The 11,857-nt window shown below is 38.5% G+C and overlaps 2 protein-coding genes across 2 annotated transcripts; both read right to left on the bottom strand.

The window, feature by feature from the left end:
• Window positions 1-957: 957 nt before the first annotated feature.
• On the bottom strand, window positions 958-3,603 carry mcl1b (MCL1 apoptosis regulator, BCL2 family member b). Its single transcript, XM_026926549.3, has 3 exons — window positions 2,644-3,603; window positions 1,971-2,221; window positions 958-1,707 (listed from the first exon to the last, which is right to left on the bottom strand). The coding sequence occupies exons 1-3, from the start codon at window positions 2,996-2,998 to the stop codon at window positions 1,591-1,593; spliced, it is 723 nt and encodes a 240-aa protein (XP_026782350.1). The 5' UTR covers window positions 2,999-3,603; the 3' UTR covers window positions 958-1,590.
• Window positions 3,604-4,450: 847 nt separating this feature from the next.
• Window positions 4,451-10,421, bottom strand: ensab (endosulfine alpha b). Its single transcript, XM_026926457.3, has 3 exons — window positions 10,207-10,421; window positions 7,058-7,180; window positions 4,451-6,904 (listed from the first exon to the last, which is right to left on the bottom strand). Exons 1-3 carry the CDS (start codon window positions 10,258-10,260, stop codon window positions 6,731-6,733), a joined length of 351 nt encoding a protein of 116 aa, XP_026782258.1. The 5' UTR covers window positions 10,261-10,421; the 3' UTR covers window positions 4,451-6,730.
• Between the last annotated feature and the right edge of the window lie 1,436 nt (window positions 10,422-11,857).

The following is an 11,857-nucleotide window of genomic DNA, read 5'->3' on the forward strand; positions in this document are numbered from 1 at the left end:
AATCCACATCCCACTGTAACTACCAGGTGTTCAGGAAACCAAAAATGTAAATATATGACTAGACTAGACTAGAGTTTCTCATTAATGTTGATCATTGCTGTATTGCCCAAACATTTCATTTAATTGAGTTATGCTCCACTTCCACCAGCTTTACATTTCCTGGTAGGCATGGTCCTATTTCACAACTCCCCTATTACATCCCATGTTCTTTACTGACAAATCCAAGTATTGATGGATATTTAATATCTACGATTTACTAATATGTGGTAGTAAATAAAGCCCAGAACTATTTTGACAGCATTTAAACCTGATACAAATTAACCTGATCAAATAAAATGGTGTGAATTTGGGAGACTTGTATTCTTAAGACTGGGTATGGAACACCAAACCACAACTGAAGAATGCCGGATGGTGTTCCGAGCTTAAAAGAGACATCAGGACTGAATGAACTAGAGCAGCTGGGTGCTCAGAGAAAGACTATCCCTGTCGCCAAGGTTACCGGTTGGTGATTGGTGAAAGCTTGAGAGTAGGACAACTCCTAAAGCCCTAGTGTGCTCATTTGCCACAACGTAATAATAGCTTTGCATCCCCTGAGTGTAGCATGAGTCACATGACCGAGTAATGCAAACATTATACTGAAATACTACACTATAATACACCTTTCCTCTCTTATAGTACCGAGGTTGAATTTGTCAGCTGGTGAGCTTGAGACTTCTCGATGTGTCATAGTTATTTATGAAAGTCACACAAGTCTCTGAGCAACTCTGGATGTTCCATACACAGCACTGTCTGATGCAACAAAGTAAAATGTCCCACACGCCTTCAGTGGGCCCTAGGGGTTTAACACCTAAACAAAGATACAAGTACCCAAAAAAATAAATAAATAAATTTCCATACGATTCCTTTTTCGTATGGAAAAAGAAATTAAACCAGTGTGAAATTACAACGGAAAAAAAATACATGAAGCAATCAGTTTTATTACATGATCTCTCTTCTCTACAAAACCATTTCAGTGTGAAAACAGAAAGGAACTGGATGAACGTGCTGAAGGGTCAGAACTTCCTCAACCACAAGCCTGTCCAAAAACCAAATTCAAAACAAAAAAATGGCACCAAAATGTTTGTACAAAGTGAAATTTTCTATCTATGGCAAAGATCCTTAGATTGTACAGTTATATGTAGTAAGCACCTTCAGCTTATTCCTCAGGATAAACAGTAACTAAGGCCTGAGACAACAGCTCCATATAGTCACAGTACCACATCATTGTGCTCTTAAACATATCTGTAAGTAATATATGATGTCTTGCAAATGTTTTGAGCTTCTTTTGAAAGTCAACAATCAATCAACACAAAAACAATCTTGGTTTCTGGACAAAAAAAAAACATTTTGTGAGATAGTGTTTTAAGAAACATTTTAATAAAAAAAATAAACTCTTCATGAATAAAATGCACAATAATGGAGCTATTTAAGCCTCATCAAATTTTATATAGTCCAGACTAGTTTTAGAATGGAGTTCTTGAAAGCAGACTGCTCATATTCTTTTATCACTTTACAGCAAAGTCCAAAGTCAGTCAGAAGGTCCAGTGGCACTTATCTTGTCAAATAGGCAAGAACAGCCCCAATACCTGCCACAGTAACAAAGGTCGTTAATGCGGTCCTCACTGAAGATTCGGGATCAGGAACGTGAAAAAATTCCACAAAGCCCTCCTGAATGGGGACAAAAAGAGTTATGCAAACATTATTCATAGCTCATGAGCCAAAATAAATAAATAAATAAATAAAACGGAAATGGAAGAGTGACTGCCTAGTTACGCAATTGTTCCACAGAGGAGGGTTACATTCCAAAAAAGTGAGTGTGTGTACAAGAATAACCAGGCTTTTAATGAGTGTACTGGAGAGGACAATGAGCTTCTAATCTTTACCCGCATTTTTTGGATGATCAAAACTATTCACATGTATTGCCAACTCACCCATGAGTTATTTTTCAGAAGCCACTCCTTTTGATTGTACAGAAGATAGGAAGAGATCTCTTCTGCTACAAGGCTTACACAGTGCCCTCGTCCAGACTGCTTCTCATACTGAGACACAACTGCCCCAAAGGCGAGCAGGCTGGCAATGCGACCCCAGTTTGTGATGCCGTCACTGAAGAGCTCCTTGGCCACTGAGCTAATCACACTCATGTCATCTCCTCTCTCGTCCAAACCCAGCTTTACAAGCATCCCTGGGCCATAAAAACACAAGTAAATATGAGTCAAGTCTATAAATACAACATGTATACATCATATGCTGACAGCAAGAACATAACTATTATTAAAACAAGACTAGACAAAAGACATAAAGGGTGTTTAGCTCTGAGTGTAACTTCCCATTGCTCTTTTGGGTATTACCAAGCATAAATTAGCAACAGGAACGTTTTTAGTACCAGCTTGCTTATATTACATGTTACATAAGCTGTGAGCTGGAAGGTCAAAAAGCTTTCCTCCCAGGCAACAGCAAACGAGTGTGTATTCAGAGCGAGTAGAGACCACATTTAAATAAACACTACAAGCTAGCCAAAGCACAGTCCTAGGGAACCTGGCTAGAACAGGAAGGAACTGGATTTTCTCGAAAAAAAAAAAAAAAAAAAAACACTTTACACGTTACCTTTATATACAAGCTCGTGCTTGACCAGCAGGCTGTCAACAACGCGCTTCATGGTGTGTAAAACCTTATTATGTCGTCCACAACGGCGAGAAGAAGAGGTCAAGAGCAAAAATAACTCGACGATAAGCTCTCGCGTGTCGTGCTCCAGGAAGCAGCCGACGCCTGGCACTTCGTCGCAGTCAGACTCGGGGGAAGTCGGTAAAGAGCCATCGGGCAAACCGCGCTGGTTTTCTGGGGAAATTCCTAAATTCAGTGTGGGTCTCGGAATAGGAGCGACGACCGCAAACGGCTTTTCTTTGCACCCTGAGGGAACGTTAGGCACGGTTACAGACAAATCCTTTGGACTAAACATCATAGCGAGGTTCCTGTTTAAAAATGAATACGCAGAAATTGAGCTGAAGCTTGAGAAGAAGTCTGAGAAACCAATAATCGTTACATTTTGTCTTACGAGTTCTCAAACTACCGTGTTTCACACGGGCTTTCAATACGCGAAGGCGGAAGTGCTTCTGCGCAGTCTGTGTTTTTTTTTATGGCGACTAGGGGCGGGGATGATTAACTCAGCCCAACGCGGAAGTGATGATGGCTGTACTTGTCAGCAAATGTAGAGAAGGCACGTTGAACACGAAAACACGATGGTAGAAGCCTATGGTAGAAGACAATGAAATCTCGAGTTCTTTAAAATCCAAATACTAATAATGAAGTGATACCTAGACCACAAGTTCCCCGACCCCTGTTCCTGGAGTAATCCCTGTCATGCACAATTTAATGTTTTCCCTTGTCTAGCACATCGACTTCAGCTCAGAAAGGGCTGTTAATCAGCTGGTTATGCGGATGTGTTGGATCCAGAGAAAACACTGAAATGTGCAGGACCAGGGTTGGGAACCTGTCGCCTAGAATACAGGAAGTCACAGTTCTCCAGTGTTTATTTTAGCTCCTGATATTATAAGGCCGTGGGAAGTGTGGCGCGACATGGACAAGCATCTATTGAGCCATTTATAGATTTCTTTCCATGAGTTTGTTTACTTTCCAGAAAGCTCCACATTTGGGTAGCCTTTGATCGACTGTGACCTGCAGCGCCCCCTAGTGTCAAGTGCATTCACATGCTCCACACTGTGGTCTACAACCTGCAGCTCTACAACACACTTCTCACAACGCTTCACAAAAAAGTGTGTTAGCGAAGAGAAAACACTGAAGTGTGCAGTGCATTGATATTCCAGGGTCAAGTTGAGGAAACACGTATGTGTGTGCAACACTGAGCGCATAAACAAGACAGACAGCCACAACATGCTGGCCTTTCTCATCTTGTTGCAGTTACATCTACTTCCTGGTTTATGATCAAACCCACAAAACAAATCATAAATAAACCTACTGTCTATGATCTGTGAGCAAAAGCAAACTGAGGCGCAAGCTCATGCTTCAAAAATACATGTTATCATCACTGCACTCAGGAGAAATGTTTTATTTGTTAAAAAAAAAAAAAACAACTTGAGATTCAGAGCACTAGCCAAACAGGTTAAAATTAAATGTTAAAATTAAAGTCTTTAACATTTGCTTTATCTTGTATTGCAATGGACAGTGAAGGAAGGTACTTGTTTTTTTTTTTTTTTACATGTTTGTATTTTTGTATAAAATCATTCCCATTTTCATAATTAATTTCAAACTGTATTTTAAGTACTAAAGAAAAACCAACAGACCATTTGTCACTTTATTCTGTGTATCTCTACATACTAAAATTTTGTAAGAACTTCTCATACTCTTTCCCATCTAGCACTATGCATGTTTAAATGAGACTAATATCCACACCATGTCCATGTAAAACTTTATTCCAGACAACAATCTTAAGCTTTTTGCAGCTTTCAGAACTTGACAGAGCTTGACATCATTACAGTCTAGGACAATGTTCCAAACCAGATATTTTTCCTTGCATATTTACCATTTCTCGATGCCAATTCCACAGTAGTCTTCTTAAATCATAAATACGTAAAGGTAAGGTGCATGCATGTCTGTCTGTGCATGTACAGCACTGAGTACACAGATACACACAGTAAACATTAGTTTTTGGAACTCCAAATTGTTCAAGCAGTGTATGGGGCAGTTCATATTAAAGCTGTGGTGAGTTGACCTTTTAATGCAAAATGAAATATTTGCATGGATCTCATTAACCAACCCCATAGAGCTTCTTGTTTCAAAACCAGTATTTCCCAAAGAGCCTTTCGTGGCTATCCCTTATATAATTCCAATGAAATACCTGACAAAATATTAGAATAAAGATACTTGTGTCATTATTATACAAATATACACAACTTGGGAAGGTTTCCTCGTCTACACCTTTATACAACTGCATATGCCTTAACAGTAACCCAGTGTGTTTTCTAATTAACTGAACTCTTAACAGTTTTGTAATGAGAAAAAATAATATAATATATATATGGGGTTCTTACAAATATTTTGTATTAATGAGAAGAAAACATTGCAAAGGAAGATGTTTAGCAAACAACTTCACAAATGATTATGTTAATAGGAAGCCTGTAGAGTGGAGATAAGAAAAATGAAGATATGTGGTTATGAAAACAAATACAAATATTAAAATAAATGTGCTATCTATTTACAATTTGAGATCAGCTAAAAGAGGTTATGGTACAACACTGTACATAATACATTATTCACAATAAACACCCAAACAACATTCAAACATAATCATGCTCAAAATGCATACTTTTCAATTTTGCCTGCAAATTTTTTTCAATCCACCATATTAACATCATTCTTACATGAGACACGGTCACGGTCACTCGTATGGGTGTGAGATACAATGCACTTTTCCAAAGAATTCCACTCAGTACGCAGATTATGAATATGATTATGCTGTTAAAGTCCCTGAATAGTTTTTAGCAAAATCTGATTATCTTATAGGTTACTGATAGACTTACATCACCTCTGTCCATGGTTTGTAAATGTGAAATATTTTAAATGGGATTTGAACTTCTAGAGTTAAGGGAGTCTAACTTGGTAGCTTTCTGAATTAGGTGTATTTAGTACCGACATCATTACAAACTAAGATTAATATCATCAAAGCCTAAACAGAATTATCCTATAGCTCAAAAGCTAGTCTTCCTTGATTAGGAAGGCAGACATGTCAACACCGGGATAATAAACTTAATGATAAATTCTTACCTGAACACACTTATTTAATCAAATGGTCGAAATGTATATTATCACATGTAATGTGCTTTTCCGTCTGCCTGTATATCCTCTTAGTGTCCCTGCTTCACACACATTAACATCACAGACTGAATGATTGTACCTTGGTAACTCCTGATGTGTATTATACAGGTGAAAAAAGTAATCAATGTACACTTACATTTATCACCTTAACAATTATGAGCCTGAGCTATTCCGCATAATTACTCAGTACAAGGCTGCATGGTTTTACTAAAACACATCAGATCAGGTGTCCTGAACATAATGTTCTGTGCTGGGTCAGGTCCTTGGTTGAAGCACTTTTGATTATCGTGACACATTTTCGTCTATTCACATTCTAACTCAAGCCTGTTGATGAGTACCGAGTTTAGTCATTTGAATTCCAAAAGCAAACATTTCATCAGACTGAGATGAGAAATAACAGATGTGGCTAACATGCATTTGCCACCAGAATAGCTAAGTAGTATGTCTATATGCTTCATAAAACAATCTTATGCTGCTAATGCCAAAGAACAAAGAGTATCATCTCTGTAAATATGATTAGTATTTGATGAGGGAACAATGTGTCTGTGACCACAATTTTAAACAAAGAGTTTGATCTCATTCCTGTAGAAGGTGTATAGATCATAAAGTGCATTAAAATGGCCTGTCACCTTAACTGGCCCTTCACTGAACTGACTGCTCCCTAACCAGATGTGTGTGAGACAGTGTGGTAGACCAGGCTAGAGCTGTTGAGAGGGGACAGAGTAAAAATAATAATAGTAATAATAATAATAATAAAAATAATAAACCCAAAATATGAAGCAAATAGTGCACAACCCCAATGGAGCTCTGAAGTTGAGGAGAGAAAATTTGGAAAGGGGTCGCTCAGGATCTGAGGTAGTGATTAGCCAACCAGTTTGCTTGTGACTAAGGACGACTTTCTTTGCGGCAAGTCCTGCGGAGTTGGAATGTGATCACCGGTGACGATACTCTTTTCTGGACCAGTTGCTGCCGGTAGTTGCTTATTCTTCATCTTTGCCTTGGCCATGTTGTAATCACCTGAATCAAAGTACTTTTGCTAAAAAAATAAATAAATAAAAATAAATAAATAAATAAATATATAAAAGAGGGTCCAATTAAGTACCAGCTTTATCAGGTGTGAATCCTCATTATAAGTAACAAAGGAGGGCAACATGCCACATTATATCTCTAACACCATACAGCCACCTACTCCTTTCTGAAGTCTTTTCATCAGAAAGTCTGACCCTCCTGGTTTCTGGCCCAAATTAGGATACTTCGCTTTCAGTTTGGCCTCCTCTGTTCTCACAGGATTTGAGTTAGGGTCCTGAGATTCCTGCACAAAAAAAGCACAGCATAATGAAGAACGTGTGGCATGAATCCAAGAACAGCAAAAAAAAAAAAAAAAATAACATACACGTGTTTTTATACACGTGTTTTTTATACACGTGTGCTCTCAACTGAAGGAACATGAACCCTACGTGAAATCACACCCATGCTGGAACACGATACTTCCTCTTAAAGTATCTTAATTATTTGGATTAGTCCTCATTACAATACCATGACAGTCATTATAAGACCATGACAGCTTTTATTTATTTATATTTTCATTATAACATATGTTCAAACCTTATATTTTACATAAATTCCTGAGATTAGCCTGCCAGATGCTTCCAGTAACTGATTTAAGAACCACAGGAACGCCTTCTCATCAGGACAGACTGGGATTTAACTCTTCAAAGGTCATGAAATGCAAAGAAGACAAAGTTCTAATCTAAATTCATGTTAGAAATAAGGAGATTCTCATTTAATTTTAAGATTATTATTACTGTTGTTAAGGAAAGATCCTTAACAAATAGAACTGTATTAGCATAAAACCTGAAGAACCTGATAGACTTCACAGGAATTTGGATCAAGATTGTACATGTTGCATTTCAACACACAACAGCAACTAGGTGGACCAGGAAAATACACTGAACAAATGCATATGGTAGAGTGAGTCAAAGTCCAAACTACAGCACCATGTCTATAACAGTAAATAAATAAAAAAAAAAGTCTGCCAAGGTTACTCTGTAACTGACCCTAAACAAGACCTAAACAATCTTTCAACAACAGGAAGCAGCAAGAAACGACGTCTCTAGAAACCTGTGGTTTGCACCCTAGTAAAAGATAGATTAATTTTAGTAACATTACTTACTATATTGAATCAAACTCCTACAAGACATTTAAAAACAATGTTTTTTTTTTTAATAAGAATGATTAATGTAATGATTAATCAGTCACAAGTCTACAAGGCAGACAGAAGAAGACAACACCCCAGACGAACAGGTACAGCACAGGCATCCGCCTCAGTGATGGTATCTGGAATGATGTACTACACCCTGCCAAGAATTTACGAGTCACTGCAACTGTAGAATAAAACACAAAACACGTAGGCTGTGCTTGCAAGCAGATTTACTGAGAGATCTTTACATTGCATGGACAAAGACAGAAACAGTGACGTAAACTTCATTCAAGATTAATCAGTATGACCATACATAACTCTTCTAAAAGCTACAAAAAGTCAGATTCACATTGTAACAGGGATGCAGCTATTTACATGCTCAAACAAGCTCGTGATCGAATGTTTGCTGGTGTCGAGGACTGCCAGAAAAACGAGCCCTACCTTCCTGCCTACCAGCTGTCTACATGCTAAACAAATACTTATTTCCATTTCACCTTTCCTCATTGTATTAGCTCGCTTGGCCTGACACTGGTTGGTTGAAGTACAGTTTACGTTTCATATGGGCTGTATTTTTTAACATATAGTGGTTGAACAGTGCTTCAAATTTAAACTACGCAGTAAAGCTTCCTTTGCAATGTGTTTTTTTTTTTTTTTTTGTCTTCTCACTTTCTTTTGCTGCCCTCTAATGGACAAAACACTTACATGAGTAGTGTCAGGAACTTCTGCTATATTACATTACAAACCTTTAAAGACTACACTGACTCCTGACTCTTACATTATGAATTTACATATAGCTATTCATAGTGTTTGACGACTATGTTTAAGTTTAAACTTAAATAGTTTTAGTTTCAGATTTAAGTTTAAACTTAAACATAGTCGTCAAACTCTATGACAGAACTCTATGACGGTCGTCAAACTATCCTGACAGAATATGTGAGTAAAACAAGTGTAAACCATGGCAATGTTTACACTTGTTTTACTCATATATTCTGTCAGGATGGTGGCAAATAAACAAAATGAAAGAATTTTGAGTTTGTTAATCAGCTAACCAGTGCAAATCCTGGCACCAGTGAAAGCATATGTACTCCTCCTGAAGAAAAAAAAAAAAGCAAGAAAGAAAAAAAAAAACAGCTTGATCTAACCAGCTAACGAAACACATGCTGAGCTGGTCAAGCTGGCTGACCATCTTTATCAGCTGGTAGGTTACTCTAATTTACTAATTAGGTAGGTTACCTAATTTACTTTAACGCTGTTTTATTTTCTTAAAATCTTGTCTAATATGTAGCATTACCAGTATCAATTCAGAAACTGTTTCCCTTCTACCAGCAAAAATCCAGCTTGGTCTGAAGGCCAAGTTACTCAGATCAAGCTGAATTATATATTAAATATGAGATATTACATGATATATCTGATTCTATCTCAGAACATAAACATTAAGAATGTTATTTCACTTCCCCCTTCATATTCAGCACCACCTAGTCTCTGCTTTTGCATGAAACAGCATAATACCCCCGCCATGTTTATACGTGCGTGTTTATGTTGTGCGGTCACAGAGTTTGTACACATGCCTGCAGAATGGGGAAATCATCTTGCAAAACAGACAAGACCTCAATGCAAATAGTGCAGCTGAATGAAAGACACAGTGGAGGACTACTGCAAAGTTAAAGCAGCCCAGCCCTATAGACATGATCAGGTGCATGACCTCTCCTGCTGTCCTGCTGTGAATAAACCAAACCTACTGAGAACCACGACAATAAGATATACATACATATTCACTGGACTGATCACACATTTAGGTCCTGCTATAGACTGAAGGCCTATTTTGGCAGAGCCCTTGTCTCAGGGATTTGCATGGTGCTGTGCGACTACAGCGGAAACTCGCAGTGCAGCAGCCCTGTTGACATCTGACGCTACATGAAGCTTAGCTTGTTTTACCTCAGCAAACTCATACAAATGCCACCTAGATACATTTTTGAAGACCTGTAACCCTTACAGACTAATAACCACATGAGTCACACATGGGTACGCTAACGTACCTTGCTAGTTATAGCCGCTGTTTGCTAACAGACACAACAGCTTAAGCTAATCAGTGCTAGCTTGTATAACATAGCTAGCTGACTAGCCTGCTAAACGCCCACCTGTGTCTCACAGCACTCTCCCGATAACGTCTCGGTATCCTGGTTATCTGACATTGCTGGCCAACTTCTACAGAAAACGAGAATCAGGATGCTTGCAAGGGAAAACTGTAGCGTTTCCAGAATAATTCGCCCGCCCACGCTGTACTGACTGCGGGTAACCGTGCAGCCTTTCGCCAGAGCCGCCAGGCAAACCTCTCAGAAATCAGAGTGCGCTGCTATTACACATACTGTGGTAACTGTTACCGGGCAGCTCAAAAGTGGTCTTCGAATATTACTCAAAATAAAGGCTAAAAAAAAAAGACAACCCTTCTATGAAATTGATATTGAGTCACTGCCAGCTATTCTGTGGGACCAGTGTTGGGTGCTTTTAAATCAATTTGACGAATTTTACAGTCAAAATAGCTAAATGTGTTGGACAACAGACTTTCAGCTTTGGTTTCTCATATAGGGCAGAGACAGAGGGTTTGGGGTAAGACGCCTGTCTTCCCATCACTGTCACCACTGCAAGGTACTGTGCAAACAAGTGCTGCTCATTGCCTCATTCTGGCCAAACAGACCATGTTTTTGACATTACCGGTGGGCCCTCCATGTCCGCTGAGCTTCAGACCAGACCTACTGTCCCCCTGTGGCACGGCACACCACACACCTTGAAATGATGAGTGTGGCCCCTATGGGTGACCCCAGCATACCTGCAGGTCAGAAGGGGTCTTTCACATTCCTTTAAAGTGCACACACTCTGTCTACATGCTAGTTGTACACAGGAACATGTGGGTGTAAAACAATAGTCATAATTTAAATAACATCTTGCACAGTAAAGTAGAAGTGTCTCTTTCTGGATCTACCCTAAAAGTGTACATGGCTGCACTGGCTGCACGGAGGGGTCAGACTGATTATTTTTCAATGGGAGTGCATGTAATGTCTCTGACCCTCATGCAAAACAGTGATTTCCCTGGGATCTGGATCTGCTACTAAACAATTTGTGAAGCTTGCCATATGCGGAAATGCAGACATGGCTTTCACTTAAGGCAGCCTTCTACGGGTGAGGTTTTTTTTTTTGTTAGTTGTTTTTTAAACTGTGCTCAGTTCGAGTGATCCTGACTAAATCTTATCCAGAAAACAGTACAATATCAGAACACTGACTAAATTTCATCCTCAATAGAGAGCAGTATCAGAATGAGTGATTCTTATCCTCAATAAAGGATAGTATCAGTATTTGAGTGATTTTATTCTTAATAGCCTAAATATCAACACCATGAGTAATTCTCTTCCTCAGTAGGAAGGAATATTTACGCTTTGGTATTTGCACAATTTGAATGCTGTCTGTTATTGTACGACAACACTGATACACGGCTTCCACTAGTTCCTGAAGGCAACTGTCCTTATGTGACTCTAGAGTATTTTCATTACTTTGAAGTAGCTGTAGAAGGTCAGGGACTGAACATGTGGGGTGACTTAAGAACTTACTTAGATTACACATACTTAGATTAAAATAAAATCAAACTTCACCCATATAAATTAATTTCCCTTTCAATTTTTTTTAAATTATACCATTACAATTTATGCCACATTGTATGGGAGAAGCTATAGTGTGTGCTCACTGAAGGCCTACATTCATAAAAACACACTGTTCATGTTAGAAACACTTCATTTT

Source organism: Pangasianodon hypophthalmus, chromosome 1 (genome assembly GCF_027358585.1).
Source record: "Pangasianodon hypophthalmus isolate fPanHyp1 chromosome 1, fPanHyp1.pri, whole genome shotgun sequence".
NCBI classification, from domain to species: Eukaryota; Metazoa; Chordata; class Actinopteri; order Siluriformes; family Pangasiidae; genus Pangasianodon; species Pangasianodon hypophthalmus.

Bases quoted from the DNA above. Each gene is read 5' to 3' on its own strand.
- mcl1b (XM_026926549.3), bottom strand. From the start codon at position 2,998: ATGATGTTTAGTCCAAAGGATTTGTCTGTAACCGTGCCTAACGTTCCC. The intron at 2,222-2,643 runs GTAACGTGTAAA...TTTATGGCCCAG, and splicing joins GCACGAGCTTGTATATAAAG to GGATGCTTGTAAAGCTGGGT. The intron at 1,708-1,970 runs GTGAGTTGGCAA...GTCCCCATTCAG, and splicing joins TTCTGAAAAATAACTCATGG to GAGGGCTTTGTGGAATTTTT.
- ensab (XM_026926457.3), bottom strand. From the start codon at position 10,260: ATGTCAGATAACCAGGATACCGAGACGTTATCGGGAGAGTGCTGTGAG. The intron at 7,181-10,206 runs GTGGGCGTTTAG...TTTTTTGTGCAG, and splicing joins GAGAGTGCTGTGAGACACAG to GAATCTCAGGACCCTAACTC. The intron at 6,905-7,057 runs GTAGGTGGCTGT...TTATTTTTTTAG, and splicing joins TGAAAAGACTTCAGAAAGGA to CAAAAGTACTTTGATTCAGG.